Below are 24,361 nucleotides of genomic sequence, written 5' to 3'. Positions count from 1 at the left end.
TCAGACAGTAACTGCATGTCATATTGCACCCAGCTGACAGACCACAGCAGTCAACAACTGAACAAGAGCTTACAGGCCACCCCAGGGCCCAGAGCCCGCCCCAAAGGCCACCCCAGGGCCCAGAGCCCGCCCCAAAGGCCACCCCAGGGCCTAGAGCCCGCCCCAGATCCCGAAAAAACTCTTAAAGACCTAGTCATATTTTACATCAATAGCAGTCAATATCAATCGTCACCTTATTTCAGTCTCATCTGAAAGTTGTAAATTCTTGGTTATCTTCACGAACCCTGGCTAACAAGTTGAATCAGCAATGCAAAATTGGGTTTAATTATTTATTTACTAAATACCTAACTAATCACACAGAATTACATATACACAGAATCAATCATACCTTGATTACAAATGACGTCATAAAGGAAAACGTCCCTAGTGGACGGAACATATATGACAGCTGGTTACACAAAGAAAAGGGAGATTGGGTTTGAGTGAAAGAGCGGGAAGACTGAGGAACAAAGGGAGATGCGATGTCTCTATTGTAAATACAGTATCGTATGCATTCTAAATAACCGCCTCTGGTGGTGAACGGGAAACGTTGTAGTGTCGTCGTTAGGTGGTAGACGGGATACTCCGTCTGTCCTTTCCTAGCCCAGGTTTTTAGCTGCTGTTGCTAACTCAACGGCTAGGATGTCTCACTTCTTTAGTGAATAAGAGTTCAAAGTTCACACCATTCACAACCAAAGCTCACACTGAGGTTGGCTTAGTTCTGTAGTTGACATGTTAGTCCTTTTTAACGTATGGACCGTCGTCCTCACGTCCTCGGAACAGGAGGTTACATTGTCGTCATGGCTTTATATAGGAAGGGAGAGGAGGGCGTGTTTCATTAGTTATAACCAAAGTCTCTTCACGTGGGCAGGCCACTGAGTCGGGCCTAATTCACTCATTAAAACCCAATTCTCACATTTTAGAAGCTAAAATAACATTTCATTCCATCACATAATGGGACTGAACCACAGTCACTGAACCAGACTAGTCCCTGAACCACTGAACCAGACTAGTCCCTGAACCAGACTAGTCCCTGAACCACTGAGCCTAATCTCTAGATCAGAGGGGGAGGACAGACCAGGCTCTGGTTGCTGTGGGCCCCGGCAGACAAAGTCCCTCACTCAACACATGGCCCGCCTGCTTTGCTGCACTCCTCCCACCCCAGTCTCCCCGTCTCCCTCCCTCCACTCACCTTGGAAGGCTGCTACGTTCCTGGAGATGAGGAACTTGAGGCTGGCGGAGGAGGTCTGGAGGAGGTTCTGAACATCCCGCCGGGCCGCCACCTGATACCTCTCCTCCATCTTCTTAGAACAGCATGTCAGGTTCCTGGACTGGCACACCTGGAGGTCCGAACCTGGAGTGGAATAAATGACTGTTACTCTGTTGTTTTGCCTCATTACATGAACCGGTCTTCCGAGAGAGAGGGTTCTGGAACATTAGGTCTTCCATTGTGATCATAGACAGAGAGGGTTCTGGAACATTAGGTCTTCCGTTGTGATCATAGAAAGAGAGAGGGTTCTGGAACATTAGGTCTTCCATTGTGATCATAGAGAGAGAGGCTTCTGGAACATTAGGTCTTCCATTGTGATCATAGAGAGAGAGAGGGTTCTGGAACATTAGGTCTTCCATTGTGATCATAGAGAGAGAGAGGGTTCTGGAACATTAGGTCTTCCATTGTGATCATAGAGAGAGAGAGGGTTCTGGAACATTAGGTCTTCCATTGTGATCATAGAGAGAGAGAGGGTTCTGGAACATTAGGTCTTCCATTGTGATCATAGAGAGAGAGAGGGTTCTGGAACATTAGGTCTTCCATTGTGATCATAGAGAGAGAGAGGGTTCTGGAACATTAGGTCTTCCATTGTGATCATAGAGAGAGAGAGAGGCTTCTGGAACATTAGGTATTCCATTGTGATCATAGAGAGAGAGAGGGTTCTGGAACATTAGGTGTTCCATTGTGATCATAGAGAGAGAGAGGGTTCTGGAACATTAGGTATTCCATTGTGATCATAGAAAGAGAGAGAGGGTTCTGGAACATTAGGTCTTCCATTGTGATCATAGAGAGAGGGTTCCGGAACATTGCTTACATCCATTCTGAATGGGTGAGTATGGCTAAAGTGGCATTGCTCAGCCAGACAGTGCTATGCTTTAACATGAGAGATGCTGTTTCATCCTCAGGTCTTTCTACTGCTGACATACATAGGAGAGAAGCTAGACATTAATGTCATTCACTATTTATTTCCCCCTCCTTAACCCACTGGGCCGATTACTGCCAGACAGCCGCCACGTGGCAGTAAAAACCTGCCAGACAGCCACCACGTGGCAGTAAAAACCTGCCAGACAGCCACCACGTGGCAGTAAAAACCTGCCAGACAGCCGCCACGTGGCAGTAAAAACCTGCCAGACAGCCGCCACGTGGCAGTAAAAACCTGCCAGACAGCTGCCACGTGGCAGTAAAAGCCTGCCAGACAGCCATGACGTGGCAGTAAAAACCTGCCAGATAGCTGCCACGTGGCAGTAAAACCTGCCAGACAGCCGCCACGTGGCAGTAAAACCTGCCAGACAGCCACCATGTGGTAGTAAAAACCTGCCAGACAGCCGCCAACATGAAGCCACATCACTAGGGCCCTATGTCACATGACTTGGATTTGAACCTGTATTTAAAACGTTTTCAACAAACGGTCCACTTCATGTCACATGGTCCAGTAACATCCTCAGACAAGTGCTTTCATTTTTGGGTGTAATTCTCATGTTTTGGAAAAGGATTAACATTTTTTTTTAAAGGTTAAAATCTTGGTCATGTGACATGATCGTCCAAGACACCGAGCCCTACAGACATCACATAAGAGATATGTAACATGAATAAATTAATCTCCGTCAAGACACAGACAGCATAGCATCACTTAGCGGTCAGTAGCAACACTGTCTGAGGCTCGTAGTGGGCTCTTCTATCGAGCCTCCTAGATGATACAGGACTACATCCTCACCACTGTCTGAGGCTCGTAGTGGGCTCTTCTATCGAGCCTCCTAGATGATACAGGACTACATCCTCACCACTGTCTGAGGCTCGTAGTGGGCTCTTCTATCGAGCCTCCTAGATGATACAGGACTACATCCTCACCACTGTCTTGAGGCTCGTAGTGGGCTCTTCTATCGAGCCTCCTAGATGATACAGGACTACATCCTCACCACTGTCTTGAGGCTCGTAGTGGTCTCTTCTATCGAGCCTCCTAGATGATACAGGACTACATCCTCACCACTGTCTTGAGGCTCGTAGTGGTCTCTTCTATCGAGCCTCCTAGATGATACAGGACTACATCCTCACCACTGTCTGAGGCTCGTAGTGGGCTCTTCTATCGAGCCTCCTAGATGATACAGGACTACATCCTCACCACTGTCTTGAGGCTCGTAGTGGGCTCTTCTATCGAGCCTCCTAGATGATACAGGACTACATCCTCACCACTGTCTTGAGGCTCGTAGTGGTCTCTTCTATCGAGCCTCCTAGATGATACAGGACTACATCCTCACCACTGTCTTGAGGCTCGTAGTGGTCTCTTCTATCGAGCCTCCTAGATGATACAGGACTACATCCTCACCACTGTCTTGAGGCTCGTAGTGGTCTCTTCTATCGAGCCTCCTAGATGATACAGGACTACATCCTCACCACTGTCTTGAGGCTCGTAGTGGTCTCTTCTATCGAGCCTCCTAGATGATACAGGACTACATCCTCACCACTGTCTGAGGCTCGTAGTGGGCTCTTCTATCGAGCCTCCTAGATGATACAGGACTACATCCTCACCACTGTCTTGAGGCTCGTAGTGGGCTCTTCTATCGAGCCTCCTAGATGATACAGGACTACATCCTCACCACTGTCTGAGGCTCGTAGTGGTCTCTTCTATCGAGCCTCCTAGATGATACAGGACTACATCCTCACCACTGTCTGAGGCTCGTAGTGGTCTCTTCTATCGAGCCTCCTAGATGATACAGGACTACATCCTCACCACTGTCTGAGGCTCGTAGTGGTCTCTTCTATCGAGCCTCCTAGATGATACAGGACTACATCCTCACCACTGTCTGAGGCTCGTAGTGGGCTCTTCTATCGAGCCTCCTGGATGATACAGGACTACATCCTCACCACGTCCACACAGACGGTCTACGTGTTGAAACAAGCTCAGGGGCAGAAGGCAGATTTGTGTGAAAGCAAATCATGAGTCTTGCCGTTATCACCTCGACAAGTGGTGTCCATACATTTGCCCCTACGTGTGGCAAAGCTACCGGCTCGCCTTGGAAACACACACACACACACACACACACACACACACACACACACACGGGACAATCAAAACAACTTTTCGTTTTTACTCTAAAAAAGGGTTTTCAGACGTGCTGAAACAGTGTCTTTGGCAGCTCTTCCCTCCATTCTATCAGACGACCTGTACTGGGTGTTGTTAGAGCTCTTCCCTCCATTCTATCAGACGACCTGTACTGGGTGTTGTTAGAGCTCTTCCCTCCATTCTATCAGACGACCAGTACTGGGTGTTGTTAGAGCTCTTCCGTCCATTCTATCAGACGACCTGTACTGGGTGTTGTTAGAGCTCTTCCCTCCATTCTATCAGACGACCTGTACTGGGTGTTGTTAGAGCTCTTCCCTCCATTCTATCAGACGACCTGTACTGGGTGTTGTTAGAGCTCTTCCTCCATTCTATCAGACGACCTGTACTGGGTGTTGTTAGAGCTCTTCCTCCATTCTATCAGACGACCTGTACTGGGTGTTGTTAGAGCTCTTCCTCCATTCTATCAGACAACCTGTACTGGGTGTTGTTATCAGATCAGACCTGTACTGGGTGTTGTTAGAGCTCTTCCCTCCATTCTATCAGACAACCTGTACTGGGTGTTGTTAGAGCTCTTCCCTCCATTCTATCAGACAACCTGTACTGGGTGTTGTTAGAGCTCTTCCCTCCATTCTATCAGACGACCTGTACTGGGTGTTGTTAGAGCTCTTCCCTCCATTCTATCAGACAACCTGTACTGGGTGTTGTTAGAGCTCTTCCCTCCATTCTATCAGACAACCTGTACTGGGTGTTGTTAGAGCTCTTCCCTCCATTCTATCAGACGACCTGTACTGGGTGTTGTTAGAGCTCTTCCCTCCATTCTATCAGACGACCTGTACTGGGTGTTGTTAGAGCTCTTCCCTCCATTCTATCAGACGACCTGTACTGGGTGTTGTTAGAGCTCTTCCCTCCATTCTATCAGACGACCTGTACTGGGTGTTGTTAGAGCTCTTCCCTCCATTCTATCAGACGACCTGTACTGGGTGTTGTTATCAGACAACCTGTACTGGGTGTTGTTAGAGCGGGTTAGTCACTCAGAGGAGGCGATGGCACACGTTAACACATTCCTTCTCATCTAGATAAGACTACATGAAAAGATCCTCAGAGGCCTGATTTTATCTTTCCACTTAGACACCACAGAAACTGGACTCGGTCCAACGCGCTGAAAAGCTCTGGTTGGATCTATAGTCTATATACACGTGTAGTTTAAGGTGAAAGGCTCTGGTTGGATCTATAGTCTATATACACGTGTAGTTTAAGGTGAAAGGCTCTGGTTGGATCTATAGTCTATATACACGTGTAGTTTAAGGTGAAAGGCTCTGGTTGGATCTATAGTCTATATATATGTGTAGTTTAAGGTGAAAGGCTCTGGTTGGATCTATAGTCTATATACACGTGTAGTTTAAGGTGAAAGGCTCTGGTTGGATCTATAGTCTATATACACGTGTAGTTTAAGGTGAAAGGCTCTGGTTGGATCTATAGTCTATATACACGTGTAGTTTAAGGTGAAAGGCTCTGGTTGGATCTATAGTCTATATATGTGTAGTTTAAGCTGAAAGGCTCTGGTTGGATCTATAGTCTATATACACGTGTAGTTTAAGGTGAAAGGCTCTGGTTGGATCTATAGTCTATATACACGTGTAGTTTAAGGTGAAAGGCTCTGGTTGGATCTATAGTCTATATATGTGTAGTTTAAGGTGAAAGGCTCTGCTTGGATCTATAGTCTATATACACGTGTAGTTTAAGGTGAAAGGCTCTGGTTGGATCTATAGTCTATATACACGTGTAGTTTAAGGTGAAAGGCTCTGCTTGGATCTATAGTCTATATACACGTGTAGTTTAAGGTGAAAGGCTCTGCTTGGATCTATAGTCTATATACACGTGTAGTTTAAGGTGAAAGGCTCTGCTTGGATCTATAGTCTATATACACGTGTAGTTTAAGGTGAAAGGCTCTGCTTGGATCTATAGTCTATATACACGTGTAGTTTAAGGTGAAAGGCTCTGGTTGGATCTATAGTCTATATATATGTGTAGTTAAAGGTGAAAGGCTCTGGTTGGATCTATAGTCTATATATGTGTAGTTTAAGGTGAAAGGCTCTGGTTGGATCTATAGTCTATATACACGTGTAGTTTAAGGTGAAAGGCTCTGGTTGGATCTATAGTCTATATACACGTGTAGTTTAAGGTGAAAGGCTCTGGTTGGATCTATAGTCTATATACACGTGTAGTTTAAGCTGAAAAGCTCTGGTTGGATCTATATACGTGTAGTTTAAGGTGAAAGGCTCTGGTTGGATCTATAGTCTATATACGCGTGTAGTTTAAGGTGAAAGGCTCTGCTTGGATCTATAGTCTATATACACGTGTAGTTTAAGCTGAAAAGCTCTGGTTGGATCTATATACGTGTAGTTTAAGGTGAAAGGCTCTGCTTGGATCTATAGTCTATATACACGTGTAGTTTAAGGTGAAAGGCTCTGGTTGGATCTATAGTCTATATACACGTGTAGTTTAAGGTGAAAGGCTCTGGTTGGATCTATAGTCTATATACACGTGTAGTTTAAGGTGAAAGGCTCTGGTTGGATCTATAGTCTATATACACGTGTAGTTTAAGGTGAAAGGCTCTGGTTGGATCTATAGTCTATATACACATGTAGTTTAAGGTGAAAGGCTCTGGTTGGATCTATAGTCTATATATACGTGTAGTTTAAGGTGAAAGGCTCTGGTTGGATCTATAGTCTATATACACGTGTAGTTTAAGGTGAAAGGCTCTGCTTGGATCTATAGTCTATATATACGTGTAGTTTAAGGTGAAAGGCTCTGGTTGGATCTATAGTCTATATACACATGTAGTTTAAGGTGAAAGGCTCTGGTTGGATCTATAGTCTATATATGTGTAGTTTAAGGTGAGTTCCAGATGAGTCAGGCCATTTCCACAAGTCAATAGGGTCTCATATTACAAATGGTTTTGAAACACAGCATCTCCTTTCATTGGTGATAAGACTGATTGGCCCCCGAGGTCTGTTCCATGGACTAAACATCCCTTTGGATCTATAGTAATGTAGTGATAAGACTGATTGGCCCCCGAGGTCTGTTCCATGGACTAAACATCCCTTTGGATCTATAGTAATGTAGTGATAAGACTGATTGGCCCCCGAGGTCTGTTCCATGGACTAAACATCCCTTTGGATCTATAGTAATGTAGTGATAAGACTGATTGGCCCCCGAGGTCTGTTCCATGGACTAAACATCCCTTTGGATCTATAGTAATGTAGTGATAAGACTGATTGGCCCCCGAGGTCTGTTCCATGGACTAAACATCCCTTTGGATCTATAGTAATGTAGTGATAAGACTGATTGGCCCCCGAGGTCTGTTCCATGGACTAAACATCCCTTTGGATCTATAGTAATGTAGTGATAAGACTGATTGGCCCCCGAGGTCTGTTCCATGGACTAAACATCCCTTTGGATCTATAGTAATGTAGTGATAAGACTGATTCACCCCGAGGTCTGTTCCATGGACTAAACATCCCTTTGGATCTATAGTAATGTAGTGATAAGACTGATTGGCCCCGAGGTCTGTTCCATGGACTAAACATCCCTTTGGATCTATAGTAATGTAGTGATAAGACTGATTGGCCCCCGAGGTCTGTTCCATGGACTAAACATCCCTTTGGATCTATAGTAATGTAGTGATAAGACTGATTGGCCCCGAGGTCTGTTCCATGGACTAAACATCCCTTTATAGGTAGTGATAAGACTGATTGGCCCCCTCGAGGTCTAGTTCCATGGACTGGGTCTATAGTAATGTTAGTGATAAGACTGATTGGCCCCGAGGTCTGTTCCATGGACTAAACATCCCTTTGGATCTATAGTAATGTAGTGATAAGACTGATTGGCCCTGAAAGGTCTGTTCCATGGACTAAACATCCCTTTGGATCTATAGTAATGTAGTGATAAGACTGATTGGCCCCCGAGGTCTGTTCCATGGACTAAACATCCCTTTGGATCTATAGTAATGTAGTGATAAGACTGATTGGCCCCCGAGGTCTGTTCCATGGACTAAACATCCCTTTGGATCTATAGTAATGTAGTGATAAGACTGATTGGCCCCCGAGGGCAGTCAACAATCAATCATCAATCAGAAGACACACCTCCTCCTATTTCCTACCCTATCACAGTTCCTTCCCCATGGTTTAAAAACCCCATCATTTGTTTGCTCTGGAGCAATCTCTAGCTCAATCTCTCTGTAAATGCCATGTCTGTAGGTCTCTGTGTTTCACTCTCGCTTTGTGTCTTACCCTCTCTTTTGTTTAAAGCACCTCCATAGCACTTTGTCATCACCTGTGAGTATTGTTTTTGGTTATGGTGTTTGTTTGTTGCTGGTGGGAAAAGGTGGAAACCAAGACAAGTCGCCCATGGGCATACACTACCCGTAGGTGAACTTTGTTAAATACACTAGTTAGAACTGGGCGGACCACCCACTGTATTTTTGGTTAGTTAGTTAGCTGTTGTTAAAGTAGGCTAGTCTAGCTTAGGGGTGTTTTTGAATACTTATTGTTTCTTTTCTTGGGTCCAGCTCAGCCCCTTTTCCTGCTCCCCCCATTACCGTGTGTTTATAAATAAACCTAGAGTTTGACGGTAGATTTCTGTTGTCGTGGTTATTTCGTGCACACTTTTAATTTGTCACAATAATAATTTGCATGAGTTATGTTACGGGTCTCATTACCACCCCTCCTAGACTGTCGGGCCAAAAGGGATTCGTAACAACCCCTCAGGACTTCAGATGGAAAGAACTGACAACAAGCATCAACCCTCCAGGACTTCAGATGGAAAGAACTGACAAGCATCAACCCTCCAGGACTTCAGATGGAAAGAACTGACAACAAGCATCAACCCCTCCAGGACTTCAGATGGAAAGAACTGACAACAAGCATCAACCTCCCAGGACTTCAGATGGAAAGAACTGACAACAAGCATCAACCCACCAGGACTTCAGATGGAAAGAACTGACAACAAGCATCAACCCTCCAGGACTTCAGATGGAAAGAACTGACAAGCATCAACCCTCCAGGACTTCAGATGGAAAGAACTGACAACAAGCATCAACCCCTCCAGGACTTCAGATGGAAAGAACTGACAACAAGCATCAACCTCCCAGGACTTCAGATGGAAAGAACTGACAACAAGCATCAACCCACCAGGACTTCAGATGGAAAGAACTGACAACAAGCATCAACCCACCAGGACTTCAGATGGAAAGAACTGACAACAAGCATCAACCCACCAGGACTTCAGATGGGCTCCCGAGTGGCGCAGTGGTCTAAGGCACTGCATCTTAGTGCTAGAGGCGTCACTACAGACAGCCGGGTTCGAATGCTGGCTGTATCGCAACTGGCCATGACTGGGAGTCTCTTCACAGTGGTAGTGAGGAGGGTCGTGGATCAGACCAGTCCGTCTCTTCACAGTGGTAGTAAGGATGGTTGTGGATCTGACCAGTCGGTCTCTTCAGTGGTAGTAAGGATGGTTGTGGATCTGACCAGTCGGTCTCTTCAGTGGTAGTAAGGATGGTTGTGGATCTGACCAGTCGGTCTCTTCAGTGGTAGTAAGGATGGTTGTGGATCTGACCAGTCGGTCTCTTCAGTGGTAGTGAGGATAATAATCTGACCAGTCGGTCTCTTCAGTGGTAGTGAGAATAATAATCTGACCAGTCGGTCTCTTCAGTGGTAGTGAGAATAATAATCTGACCAGTCGGTCTCTTCAGTGGTAGTGAGAATAATAATCTGACCAGTCGGTCTCTTCAGTGGTAGTAAGGATAATAATCTGACCAGTCGGTCTCTTCAGTGGTAGTGAGGATGGTTGTGGATCTGACCAGTCGGTCTCTTCAGTGGTAGTGAGGATGGTTGTGGATCTGACCAGTCGGTCTCTTCAGTGGTAGTGAGGATAATAATCTGTTTGTTCAGTCAAACTCTTCAGTGGTAGTGAGGATAATAATCTGACCAGTCGGTCTCTTCAGTGGTAGTGAGGATAATAATCTGACCAGTCGGTCTCTTCAGTGGTAGTGAGAATAATAATCTGACCAGTCGGTCTCTTCAGTGGTAGTGAGAATAATAATCTGACCAGTCGGTCTCTTCAGTGGTAGTGAGGATAATAATCTGACCAGTCGGTCTCTTCAGTGGTAGTGAGGATAATAATCTGACCAGTCGGTCTCTTCAGTGGTAGTGAGGATGGTTGTGGATCTGACCAGTCGGTCTCTTCAGTGGTAGTGAGGATAATAATCTGACCAGTCGGTCTCTTCAGTGGTAGTAAGGATAATAATCTGACCAGTCGGTCTCTTCAGTGGTAGTGAGGATGGTTGTGGATCTGACCAGTCGGTCTCTTCAGTGGTAGTGAGGATAATAATCTGACCAGTCGGTCTCTTCAGTGGTAGTGAGGATAATAATCTGACCAGCCAGAGAAAGAGAATATCCAAGGCCTGGGGTCATCTGAGGTCATCTGCCTTTGGCCTAAAGAGCAGGAACCTGGATATTGTCATCCTACAAGAAACATGGTACAAAGGAGACAGACCCACTGGTTGCCCTCTAGGTTACAGAGAGCTGGTAGTCCCATCCACCACACTACCAGGTGGGTGGTATAGAGGAGATGGTTGTCCTCTAGGTTACAGAGAGCTGGTAGTCCCATCCACCACACTACCAGGTGGGGGGTATAGAGGAGATGGTTGCCCTCTAGGTTACAGAGAGCTGGTAGTCCCATCCACCACACTACCAGGTGGGTGGTATAGAGGAGACGGACGCACTGGTTGTCCTCTAGGTTACAGAGAGCTGGTAGTCCCATCCACCACACTACCAGGTGGGGGGTATAGAGGAGATGGTTGCCCTCTAGGTTACAGAGAGCTGGTAGTCCCATCCACCACACTACCAGGTGGGTGGTATAGAGGAGATGGACCCACTGGTTGCCCTCTAGGTTAGAGAGCTGGTAGTCCCATCCACCACACTACCAGGTGGGGGGTATAGAGGAGATGGTTGCCCTCTAGGTTACAGAGAGCTGGTAGTCCCATCCACCACACTACCAGGTGGGGGGTATAGAGGAGATGGTTGCCCTCTAGGTTACAGAGAGCTGGTAGTCCCATCCACCACACTACCAGGTGGGTGGTATAGAGGAGACGGACGCACTGGTTGTCCTCTAGGTTACAGAGAGCTGGTAGTCCCATCCACCACACTACCAGGTGGGGGTTATAGAGGAGATGGTTGCCCTCTAGGTTACAGAGAGCTGGTAGTCCCATCCACCACACTACCAGGTGGGTGGTATAGAGGAGATGGTTGCCCTCTGGGTTACAGAGAGCTGGTAGTCCCATCCACCACACTACCAGGTGGGGGGTATAGAGGAGATGGTTGCCCTCTAGGTTACAGAGAGCTGGTAGTCCCATCCACCACACTACCAGGTGGGTGGTATAGAGGAGATGGACCCACTGGTTGCCCTCTAGGTTAGAGAGCTGGTAGTCCCATCCACCACACTACCAGGTGGGGGGTATAGAGGAGATGGTTGCCCTCTAGGTTACAGAGAGCTGGTAGTCCCATCCACCACACTACCAGGTGGGTGGTATAGAGGAGATGGACCCACTGGTTGCCCTCTAGGTTAGAGAGCTGGTAGTCCCATCCACCACACTACCAGGTGGGGGGTATAGAGGAGATGGTTGCCCTCTAGGTTACAGAGAGCTGGTAGTCCCATCCACCACACTACCAGGTTTGAAACAGGGAAGGGACTCAGGGGGACTCAGGGGGTATGCTAATTTGGTATAGAGCAGACCTAACTCACTCCATTAAATTAATCAAAACAGGAACATTTTACATCTGGCTAGACATTCAAAAGGAAATGATCTGAAAAGAATAAAATGTCCTCCTGTGTGCTTCCTATATCCCCCCACTAGAATCCCCATACTTTAATGAAGACAGCTTCTCAATCGCTTCCAGGGAAATGTACTAGTCTGTTGCGACCTAAATGCCAGAACTGGACAAGAACCCGACACCCTCAGCACACAGGGGGACAAACACCTACCTGGAGGTGACAGCATTCCCTCCCCCATATTCCCCCCTAGGCATAACTACGACAATAAACAAAAATGGGTCACAACTCCTGCAGCTCTGTCGCACGCTGGGTATGTACATAGTCAACGGAAGGCTTCGAGGGGACTCCTATGGTAGGTACATCTATAGCTCATCTCTTGGCAGCAGTACTGTAGTCTACTTTATCACTGACCTCAACCCAGAGTCTCTCAGTGCGTTCTAATCAGTCGACTGACACCCCCTATCAGATCACAGCAAAATCACAGTCTACTTGAACAGAGCAATACTCAATCATGAGTCATCAAAGCCAAAAGAACTGAGTAACATTAAGAAATGCTATAGATGGAAGGAAAGTAGTGTGAAGGTTTAAACTTCGCAGTAGGAAGCCTAAACAATATATTTTACCTATCAGCTAACATATCAAATGTAAATTCTGGGCAGAAAACCCAAGACAACTGAGAAATGGTTTGATGAATGTAAAAAAAACTAAAAGGAAGAAATTGAGAAATCTATCCAACCAAAAACATAGAGACCCAGAAAACCCTGAGTCTACGCCTTCACTATGGTGAATCACTAAAACAATACAGAAATACACTACGGACAAGCTGAACCTTCACTATGGTGAATCACTAAAACAATACAGAAATACACTACGGACAAGCTGAACCTTCACTATGGTGAATCACTAAAACAATACAGAAATACACTGGACAAGCTGAACCTTCACTATGGTGAATCACTAAAACAATACAGAAATACACTACGGACAAGCTGAACCTTCACTATGGTGAATCACTAAAACAATACAGAAATACACTACGGACAAGCTGAACCTTCACTATGGTGAATCACTAAAACAATACAGAAATACACTACGGACAAGCTGAACCTTCACTATGGTGAATCACTAAAACAATACAGAAATACACTACGGACAAGCAACCTTCACTATGGTGAATCACTAAAACAATACAGAAATACACTACGGACAAGCTGAACCTTCACTATGGTGAATCACTAAAACAATACAGAAATACACTACGGACAAGCTGAACCTTCACTATGGTGAATCACTAAAACAATACAGAAATACACTACGGACAAGCTGAACCTTCACTATGGTGAATCACTAAAACAATACAGAAATAAATAACACTATGGTGAATCACTAAAACAATACAGAAATACACTACGGACAAGCTGAACCTTCACTATGGTGAATCACTAAAACAATACAGAAATACACTACGGACAAGCTGAACCTTCACTATGGTGAATCACTAAAACAATACAGAAATACACTACGGACAAGCTGAACCTTCACTATGGTGAATCACTAAAACAATACAGAAATACACTACGGACAAGCTGAACCTTCACTATGGTGAATCACTAAAACAATACAGAAATACACTACGGACAAGCTGAACCTTCACTATGGTGAATCACTAAAACAATACAGAAATACACTACGGACAAGCTGAACCTTCACTATGGTGAATCACTAAAACAATACAGAAATACACTACGGAAAAATGGAGGCGCAGCACGTCAGAAATGAGCTCAATGTAATTGAAGAATCCATAGAACCAAAATTGGAAGACAATTAGCTCTATAACAAAGAATCAACTATTAAAAAACGAACAGAACCCACTGGATTCCAGAACCCACTGGATTCCAGAACCCACTGGATTCTCCAATTACATTCAATGAACTACAGGACAAAATACAAAACCAAAAAAGGCCTGTGGTGTTGATACCTAATTAAATGAAAATATACAGACCACGAATTCAAAAATGGGCTATTCTTAAAATCTCTTAAACATTACCCTCAGCTCTGGCATCTTCCCTAATATTTGTAACCAAGGCCTGATGGAATATGCGTTAGCGGCAATCTCCAACAAATCCTCTGCAGTATGAGCAACAGCAGACTCCTACAAATCCTCTGCAGTATGAGCAACAGCAGACTCCAACAAATCCTCTGCAGTATGAGCAACAGCAGACTCCTACAAATCCTCTGCAGTATGAGCAACAGCAGACTCCAACAAATCCTCAGTGAAAAAAAAACTGTCGTAAGCAAATGTCAAATTGGCTACTTAACAAAATACCGTATGACAGACCACGTACACACCCCAAAATACCGTATGACAGATCACGTACACACCCTACACCCCCCAAAATACCGTATGACAGACCACGTACACACCCCAAAATACCGTATGACAGACCACGTACACCCCCCAAAATACCGTATGACAGACCACGTACACCCCCCATAATACCGTATGACAGACCACGTACACCCCCCCAAAATACCGTATGACAGACCACGTACACCCCCCAAAATACCGTATGACAGACCACGTACACCCCCCAAAATACCGTATGACAGACCACGTACACACCCTACACCCCCCAAAATACCGTATGACAGACCACGTACACCCTACACACCCCAAAATACCGTATGACAGACCACGTACACACCCCAAAATACCGTATGACAGACCACGTACACACCCTACACACCCCAAAATACCGTATGACAGACCACGTACACACCCTACACACCCCAAAATACCGTATGACAGACCACGTACACACCCTACACCCCCCAAAATACCGTATGGCAGACCACGTACACCCCCATAATACCGTATGACAGACCACGTACACCCCCAAAATACCCAGACCAAAACCCTACACCCCCCAAAATACCGTATGACAGACCACGTACACACCCTACACCCCCCAAAATACCGTATGACAGACCCTACACACCCCTTTTTGGCAAACAAAACCAAATCAAAGCATGAGCAGATTTTTTTTTTAAAGCCTTTGACTCAATTTGGCATGAGTGTCCTACAAATTGATGGAAAGCGGTGTTGGGGGAAGAACGCATATGACATTATAAAATCAATTTACACGAACAAGTGTGCGGTTAATATTGGTTTAAAAAAAAATATTAAAACACTGATTTCTTCCCAAAGGGCCATGGGATGAGACAGGGATGCATCTTAAGCCCCACCCTCTTCAACAACTATATCAATTAATTGGCGAGAGCACTAGAACAGTCTGCAGCACCCGGCCTCACCCTGCTAGAATTTGAAGTCAAATGTCTACTGTTTGCTGATGATCTGGTGCTTCTGTCACCAACCAAGGAGGGCCTACAGCAGCACCTAGATCTTCTGCACAGATTCTGCCAGACCTGGGCCCCGACAGACCTGGGCCCCGACAGACCTGCGCCCCGACAGACCTGGGCCCCGACAGTAAATCTAAATAAGACAAAACATAATGTTTAAAGAAAAGTCCAGTTGCCAAGACAACAAATACAAACTCAAGATAGACATCGTCGCCCACACAAAGAATGACACCTACTTCGGCCTAAACATCAGCACCACAGGTAACTTCCACAGAGCTGTGAATGATCTGAGAGACAAGGCAATAATTGCCTTCTATGCCATCAAAAGGAAGACTCTCAAATAGGATCTGGCTAAACACACTTCAAATCAGTTATCGAACACATTACCCTCGATGGTTGAAGTCTGGGATCCACCCACCAACAACAAATTCACAAAATGGGACAAACACCAAATTGAGACACTGCATGCAGAGCAGAATTTAGACCTACTAGTCAACAAAATCCAGAAACGAGAAGTCCACCTAAAAGGAAGCGATGCCCACACAGTCCACCACAAAGCCCTCACCTACAGAGAGATGAAAATGGAGAAGAGTCACCTACGCAAGCTGGTCCTGGGACTCATTTAGACTAAAGGTCATTAAATGGGACACATTTAGACTAGAGGTCATTAAATGGGACACATTTAGACTAGAGGTCATTAAATGGGACTCATTTAGACTAGAGGTCGAACGATTATGATTTTTCAACGCCGATACCCATTATTGGAGGACCAAAAAAAGCCAATACCGAATAATTGGCCGATTTTTAAAATGTTATTTGTAATAATGACAATTACAACAATACTGAATGAACACTTATTTTAACTTATTATAATACACCAATAAAATCAAATTAGCCTCAAGTAAATAATGAAACATGCTCAATTTGGTTTAAATAATGCAAAAACAAAGTGTTGGAGAAGAAAGTAAAAGTGCAATATGTGCCATGTAAGAAAGCTAATGTTTCAGTTCCTTGCTCAGAACATGAGAACATATGAAAGCTGGTGGTTCCTTTTAACACGAGTCTTCAATATTCCCAGGTAAGAAGTTTTAGTTTGTAGTTATTATAGGAATTATAGGACTATTTCTCTCTATACCATTTGTATTTCATATACTGTTGACTATTGGATATTCTTATTAGGCACTTCAGTATTACCAGTGTAACAGTATAGCTTCCGTCCTTCTCCTCACTCCTACCTGGGCACGAACCAGGAACATATCGACAACAGCCACCCTCTAAGCAGCATTACCCATGCAGAGCAAGGGGAACAACCACTCCAAGTCTCAGAACGAGTGACGTTTGAAACGCTATTAGCGCGCAACCCGCTAACTAGCTATCCATTTCACATCGGTTACACCAGCCTAATCTCAGGAGTTGATAGGCTTGAAGTCATAAACAGCGCAATGCTTGACACACAACAAAGAGCTGCTGGCAAAACGCAGGAAAGTGCTGTTTGAATTAATGCTTACGAGCCTGCTGGTGCCTACCATCGCTCAGTCAGACTGCTCTATCAAATCATAGACTTAATTATAACATAATAACACACAGAAATGCGAGCCTTAGGTCATTAATATGGTTGAATCCGGAAACTATCATCTCGAAAACAAGACTTTTATTATTTCAGTGAAATACAGAACCGTTCCGTATTTTATCTAACGGGTGGCATCCCCAAGTCTAAATATTCCTGTTACATTGCACAACCTTCAATGTTATGTCATAATTACGTAAAATTCTGGCAAATTAGTTCGCAACGAGCCAGGCGGCCCAAACTGCTACATATACAATGACTCTGTGTGCAATGAACGGAAGAGAAGTGACACAATTTCACCTGGTTAATATTGCCTGCTAACCTGGATTTCTTTTAGCTAAATATGCAGGTTTAAAAGTATATACTTCTGTGTATTGATTTTAAGAAAGGCATTGGTGTTTATGGTTTAGGTACAGTCGTCCAACGATTGTGCTTTTCTTGCAAATGCGCTTTTGTTAAATCATCCCGTTTGGCGAAGTTGTCTGTCTTTGTTAGGAAGAAATAGTCTTCACACAGTTCGCAACGAGCCAGGCGGCCCAAACTGCTGTACATACCCCGACTCTGATGCAAGAGAAGTGACACCATTTCCCTCATTAAAAGAAATTCACGTTCGCAGGCAATATTAACTAAATATGCAGGTTTAAAAACATATTACTTGTGTATTGATTTTAAGAAAAGGCATTGATGTTTATGGTTAGGTACACGTTGGACCAACGACAGTCCTTTTTCGCAAAATGCACCGATTATATGCAACGCAGGACACGCTAGATAAACTAGTAATATCATCAACCATGTGTAGTTAACTAGTGATTATGATTGATTGTTTATAAGATAAGTTTAAATGGTAGCTAGCAACTTACCTTTGCTTCTTACTGCAGTCGCGTAATAGGCAGGCTGCTCGTGGAGTGCAATGTAATCAGGTGTAATCAGGTGGTTAGAGCGTTGGTCTTGTTAACCGTAAGGTTGCAAGTTCAAATCCCCGAGCTGACAAGGTAAAAATCTGTAGTTCTGCCCCTGAACAGGCAGTTAACCCACTGTTCCTAGGCCGTCATTGAAAATAAGAATGTGTTCTTAACTGACTTGCCTGGTTAAATAAAGATTAAATAAAAGGTGTAAAAATATATATATATTTTTTTGTGTGTTTTTATTTTATTTATTTATTTTAAATCGCCCCAAAATACCGATTTTCGAACGTTACACAACTTGAAATCAGCCTTAAAAATCGGCCATTTTGCAAAGTAATTACAATTTAGCAATTAACACTGGAATGATAGATGTCAAGATGATGATGTGCAGGTAGAGATACTGGTGTGCAAAAGAGCAGAAAAGTAAATCAAATAAAAACAGTTTGGGGATGAGGTAGGTAAATTGGGCTATTTACAGATGGACTATGTACAGCTGCAGCGATGAGTTAGCTGCTCAGACAGCTGATGTTTGAAGTTGGTGAGGGAGATAAAAGTCTCCAACTTCAGCGATTTTTGCAATTCGTTCCAGTCACTGGCAGCAGAGAACTGGAAGGAAAGGCGGCCAATTGGCTAAACTAAAACTCTTTAACATCATCCTCAGCTCTGGCATCTTCCCCAATATCTGGAACCAAGGACTGATCACCTCAATCCACAAAAGCGGAGACAAATTTGACCCCGAAAACTACCGTAGGTACATTTCCTCAGTGAAAACAATGAGGTGGGATGGGCTCCTGTCGACTGTATGACCACATTACAGACACATATTACCCACAGACCCACAAAGAATATGAAAAGAAATCCAAACATCTATATATACTCCTATATCTGTTAGGCGAAAATACCGCAGTGTGCCATCACAGCAGCTAGATGTGTGGCCTGTTGCCACAAGGGGCAATCAGAACAAACACTGTAAATAGTACCCGTATATATCGGTTCACATCAGTTAGATGTGTGGCTTGTTGCCACAAGGGGCAGTGGAGAACAAACACTGTAAATAGTACCCGTACATATCGGTTCACATCAGCTAGATGTGTGGCCTGTTGCCACAAGGGGCAATGGAGAACAAACACTGTAAATGGACCCGTATATATCGGTTCACAGCAGCTAGATGTGTGGCCTGTTGCCACAAGGGGCAATGGAGAACAAACACTGTAAATAGAACCCGTATATATCGGTTCCCAGCAGCTAGATGTGTGGCCTGTTGCCACAAGGGGCAATCAGAACAAACACTGTAAATAGAACCCGTATATATCGGTTCACATCAGCTAGATGTGTGGCCTGTTGCCACAAGGGGCAATGGAGAACAAACACTGTAAATAGAACCCGTATATATCGGTTTACATCAGCTAGATGTGTGGCCTGTTGCCACAAGGGGCAGTGGAGAACAAACACTGTAAATAGTACCCGTACATATCGGTTCACATCAGCTAGATGTGTGGCCTGTTGCCACAAGGGGCAATGGAGAACAAACACTGTAAATGGTACCCGTATATATCGGTTCACATCAGCTAGATGTGTGGCCTGTTGCCACAAGGGGCAGTGGAGAACAAACACTGTAAATAGAACCCGTATATATCGGTTTACATCAGCTAGATGTGTGGCCTGTTGCCACAAGGGGCAGTGGAGAACAAACACTGTAAATAGAACCCGTATATATCGGTTCCCAGCAGCTAGATGTGTGGCCTGTTGCCACAAGGGGCAATCAGAACAAACACTGTAAATAGAACCCGTATATATCGGTTCACAGCAGCTAGATGTGTGGCCTGTTGCCACAAGGGGCAGTGGAGAACAAACACTGTAAATAGAACCCGTATATATCGGTTCCCAGCAGCTAGATGTGTGGCCTGTTGCCACAAGGGGCAGTGGAGAACAAACACTGTAAATAGAACCCGTATATATCGGTTCACAGCAGCTAGATGTGTGGCCTGTTGCCACAAGGGGCAGTGGAGAACAAACACTGTAAATAGAACCCGTATATATCGGTTCACATCAGCTAAATGTGTGGCCTGTTGCCACAAGGGGCAGTGGAGAACAAACACTGTAAATAGACCCCGTATATATCGGTTCACAGCAGCTAGATGTGTGGCCTGTTGCCACAAGGGGCAGTGGAGAACAAACACTGTAAATAGTACCCGTATATATCGGTTCCCATCAGCTAGATGTGTGGCCTGTTGCCACAAGGGGCAGTGGAGAACAAACACTGTAAATAGTACCCGTATATATCGGTTCACAGCAGCTAGATGTGTGGCCTGTTGCCACAAGGGGCAATCAGAACAAACACTGTAAATAGACCCCGTATATATCGGTTCACATCAGCTAGATGTGTGGCCTGTTGCCACAAGGGGCAGTGGAGAACAAACACTGTAAATAGTACCCGTATATATCGGTTCACATCAGCTAGATGTGTGGCCTGTTGCCACAAGGGGCAATCAGAACAAACACTGTAAATAGTACCCGTATATATCGGTTCCCATCAGCTAGAGGTGTGGCCTGTTGCCAGGGGCAATCAGAACAAACACTGTAAATAGACCCCGTATATATCAGCTAGATGTTCCTGTTGCCACAAGGGGCAATCAGAACAAACACTGTAAATAGTACCCGGGTTCCCATCAGCTAGAGGTGTGGCCTGTTGCCAGAATCAGAACAAACACTGTAAATAGACCCCGTATATATCGGTTCACATCAGCTAGATGTGTGGCCTGTTGCCACAAGGGGCAATCAGAACAAACACTGTAAATAGACCCCGTATATATCGGTTCCCATCAGCTAGATGTGGCAGCTAGATGTGTGGCCTGTTGCCACAAGGGGCAATCAGAACAAACACTGTAAATAGTACGCGTATATATCGGTTCCCATCAGCTAGAGGTGTGGCCTGTTGCCACAAGGGGCAGTGGAGAACAAACACTGTAAATAGAACCCGTATATATGGGTTCACATCAGCTAGATGTGTGGCCTGTTGCCACAAGGGGCAATCAGAACAAACACTGTAAATAGACCCCGTATATATCGGTTCCCATCAGCTAGATGTGTGGCCTGTTGCCACAAGGGGCAATCAGAACAAACACTGTAAATAGACCCCGTATATATCGGTTTAGTTTCCCTTTCATACTTCAACTACTTGCACATTTTTTACAACACTGTCATTAGACAACAACATGTCTATTCTTTTATAAATGTTTGTGAGTGCCATGTTAACTAAATGTTTACCCTTGTTCATTTCCATTTGGTTTGTCTACTCCGTTTGATGTGGCAGTGTAAACATGTGTTTCCACTTGCCAATAAAGCCCTTTGAATTGAACTGGAGAGGCGGCAGAGAGGAGGAGGGAGAGAGGAGGCGGCAGAGAGGAGGAGGGAGAGAGGAGGAGGCAGAGAGGAGGAGGCAGAGAGGAGGAGGGAGAGAGGCAGAGAGGCGGCGGCAGAGAGGAGGAGGGAGAGCGGAGAGGGAGGAGGGAGAGAGGCGGCAGAGAGGAGGAGGCAGAAGAGAGAGGAGGCAGAGAGGCGGCAGAGAGGAGGAGGCAGAGAGGCGGCAGAGAGGCGGCAGAGAGGAGGAGGGAGAGAGGCGGCAGAGAGGAGAGAGAGAGAGGCGGCAGAGGAGGAGAGAGAGGCGGCAGAGAGGAGAGAGAGAGGCGGCAGAGAGGAGGAGGCAGAGAGGCGGCAGAGAGGAGGAGAGAGAGAGGCAGAGAGGAGGAGAGGAGGCAGAGAGGAGGAGAGAGAGGAGAGAGAGAGGAGGAGAGAGAGGAGAGGAGAGAGAGAGGCAGAGAGGAGGAGAGAGGAGGCAGAGGGAGAGAGAGAGAGGCAGAGAGGAGGAGAGAGGCAGAGAGGAGGAGAGAGAGGCAGAGAGGAGGAGGAGGGGAGAGGCAGAGAGGAGAGAGAGAGGCAGAGAGAGGAGGAGAGAGAGGAGGAGGGAGAGGAGAGGCAGGAGAGAGGAGAGAGAGGAGAGAGCAGAGAGAGGAGGAGAGAGAGAGGAGAGCTCAGCAGAGAGGAGGAGAGAGAGGAGGCAGAGAGGAGGAGACACAGAGAGGAGGATTTCAGAGAGGAGAGAGAGAGACAGAGAGGAGGAGAGAGAGGGCAGACAGGAGGAGAGGGAGAGGCAGGAGGAGGAGGAGGGCAGAGAGGAGGAGAGAGAGGACGAGAGGAGGAGGAGGAGAGAGGAGGAGAGAGAGGAGAGAGAGACAGAGAGAGGCAGAGACAGGAGGAGAGAGAGGAGGCAGAGAGGAGGAGGAGAGGCGGCAGAGAGGAGGAGAGAGAGAGGCGGAGAGGAGGAGGAGAGAGAGAGGAGAGAGGAGGAGAGAGAGAGGCAGAGAGGAGGAGGAGAGAGGGCAGAGAGGAGAGAGAGAGGCAGAGAGGAGGAGAGAGAGAGGCAGAGAGGAGGAGAGAGAGAGAGAGGGAGGAGAGAGAGAGGCAGAGAGGAGGAGAGAGAGAGGCAGAGAGGAGGAGAGAGAGGGAGGAGAGAGGAGGGGAGAGAGGAGAGAGAGAGGCAGAGAGGAGGAGAGAGAGGCAGAGAGGAGGGAGACTAGGAGGCAGAGAGGAGGAGAGAGAGAGGCAGAAGGAGGAGGAGAGAGAGAGGAGGAGAAGAGAGGAGAGAGAGAGAGGCAGAGAGGAGGAGAGAGAACAGGCAGAGAGGAGGAGAGAGAGAGCAGTTGAGGACAGAAGGAGGAGAGGAGGAGAGAGAGCTGGTGAGAGGAGGAGAGAGAGGAGGAGAGAGCTGGTGAGAGGTAGAGAGAGGAGGAGAGAGAGCACTCAGAGAGGAGGAACAGAACCACAGCAGAGGAGGAAGAGAGGAGAGAGGAGGAGAGGTGAGGCGGCAGAGAGGAGGAGAGAGAGGTGGCAGAGAGGAGGAGAGAGTGAGCTGGTGAGAGAGAGGAGGCAGAGAGGAGGAGAGACAGAGAGGAGGAGAGAGGCGGCAGAGAGGAGAGAGAGGCCACGCAGTGAGCTGGTGGAGAGAGAGAGGCAGAGAGGAGGAGAGAGTTCACAGAGAGGAGTGAGCTGGTGAGAGAGGCGGCAGAGGAGGACAGAGGCGGCAGAGAGGAGGAGAGAGAGGGCAGAGGAGGAGAGAGAGAGGCAGAGAGGAGGAGAGAGACCCGGCAGAGAGGAGGAGAAGAACCAGAGAGGAGGAGAGAGAGGCAGAGAGGAGGAGAGAGAGAGGCAGAGAGGAGGAGAGAGAGGCAGAGAGGAGGAGAGAGAGAGGCAGAGAGGAGGAGAGAGAGAGGCAGAGAGGAGGAGAGAGAGGCAGAGAGGAGGAGAGAGAGAACAGAGAGGAGGAGAGAGAGACAGAGAGGAGGAGAGAGAGACAGAGAGGAGGAGAGAGACAGAGAGGAGGAGAGAGAGACAGAGAGGAGGAGAGAGAGACAGAGAGGAGGAGAGATAGACAGAGAGGAGGAGAGAGATTTACTAAGTGGTCCATTGTCTCTCAGCACCAGACCCATAGACGACACGAAAATAAGCTTATCATTTCTCCACAGATGTTGCAGATGGACGAGACGTCAGACGTCAGAGACGTCAGATAGACGAGACTTCAGACGTCAGAGACTTCAGATGGACGAGACTTCAGATGGACGAGACTTCAGATGGACGAGACGTCAGTTGGACGAGACGTCGGATGGACGAGACTTCAGACGTCAGAGACGTCAGATGGACGAGACTTCAGACGTCAGAGACTTCAGACGTCAGAGACTTCAGATGGACGAGACTTCAGATGGACGAGACTTCAGATGGACGAGACTTCAGATGGACGAGACGTCAGAGACTTCAGACGTCAGAGACTTCAGACGTCAGAGACGTCAGATGGACGAGACTTCAGATGGACGAGACTTCAGATGGACGAGAATTCAGATGGACGAGACGTCAGATGGACGAGACGTCGGATGGACGAGACGTCGGATGGACGAGACGTCGGATGGACGTAGAGACCACGGATGGGCGACTCGGATGGGCGCTGGATGGACGAGACTTCAGATGGGCGAGACTTCAGATGGACGAGACTTCAGATGGGCGAGTGTCAGGATGGGCGAGGCGTCAGGATGGACGAGAACCGGATGGACGACGTCGGATGGACGGACGTCGGATGGGCAGACTTCGGATGGCACTCGGATGGCTGGACCGGATGGCAGTCGGATGGACGAGACGTCGGATGGACGAGACGTCGGATGGACGAGACGTCTGCTCTCTGCCCCCTCTTCAACTCTGCTAAGGAAAACTCCAGTTGAACAGAACCACAGTTGAACAGAACCACGTTCACTCAGTGAGCTGGTGATCCAGTTGAA

At 46.4% G+C, this 24,361-nt stretch overlaps 1 protein-coding gene across 1 annotated transcript in view; it reads right to left on the bottom strand.

The window, feature by feature from the left end:
- The window catches only part of LOC115120627 (glypican-3), a 136,338-nt gene that overhangs the window by 83,501 nt on the left and 28,476 nt on the right, over nucleotides 1-24,361 (bottom strand). Inside the window, exon 2 of the mRNA XM_065016882.1 lies at nucleotides 1,232-1,393. Coding sequence (XP_064872954.1) covers nucleotides 1,232-1,393 — 162 coding nt within the window. The remainder of the gene's footprint in view (nucleotides 1-1,231; nucleotides 1,394-24,361) is intronic.

The sequence above is a fragment of the Oncorhynchus nerka genome, unplaced genomic scaffold (genome assembly GCF_034236695.1).
Source record: "Oncorhynchus nerka isolate Pitt River unplaced genomic scaffold, Oner_Uvic_2.0 unplaced_scaffold_801, whole genome shotgun sequence".
NCBI classification, from domain to species: domain Eukaryota; kingdom Metazoa; phylum Chordata; class Actinopteri; order Salmoniformes; family Salmonidae; genus Oncorhynchus; species Oncorhynchus nerka.
This window is presented reverse-complemented; position numbering and strand designations above follow the sequence as displayed.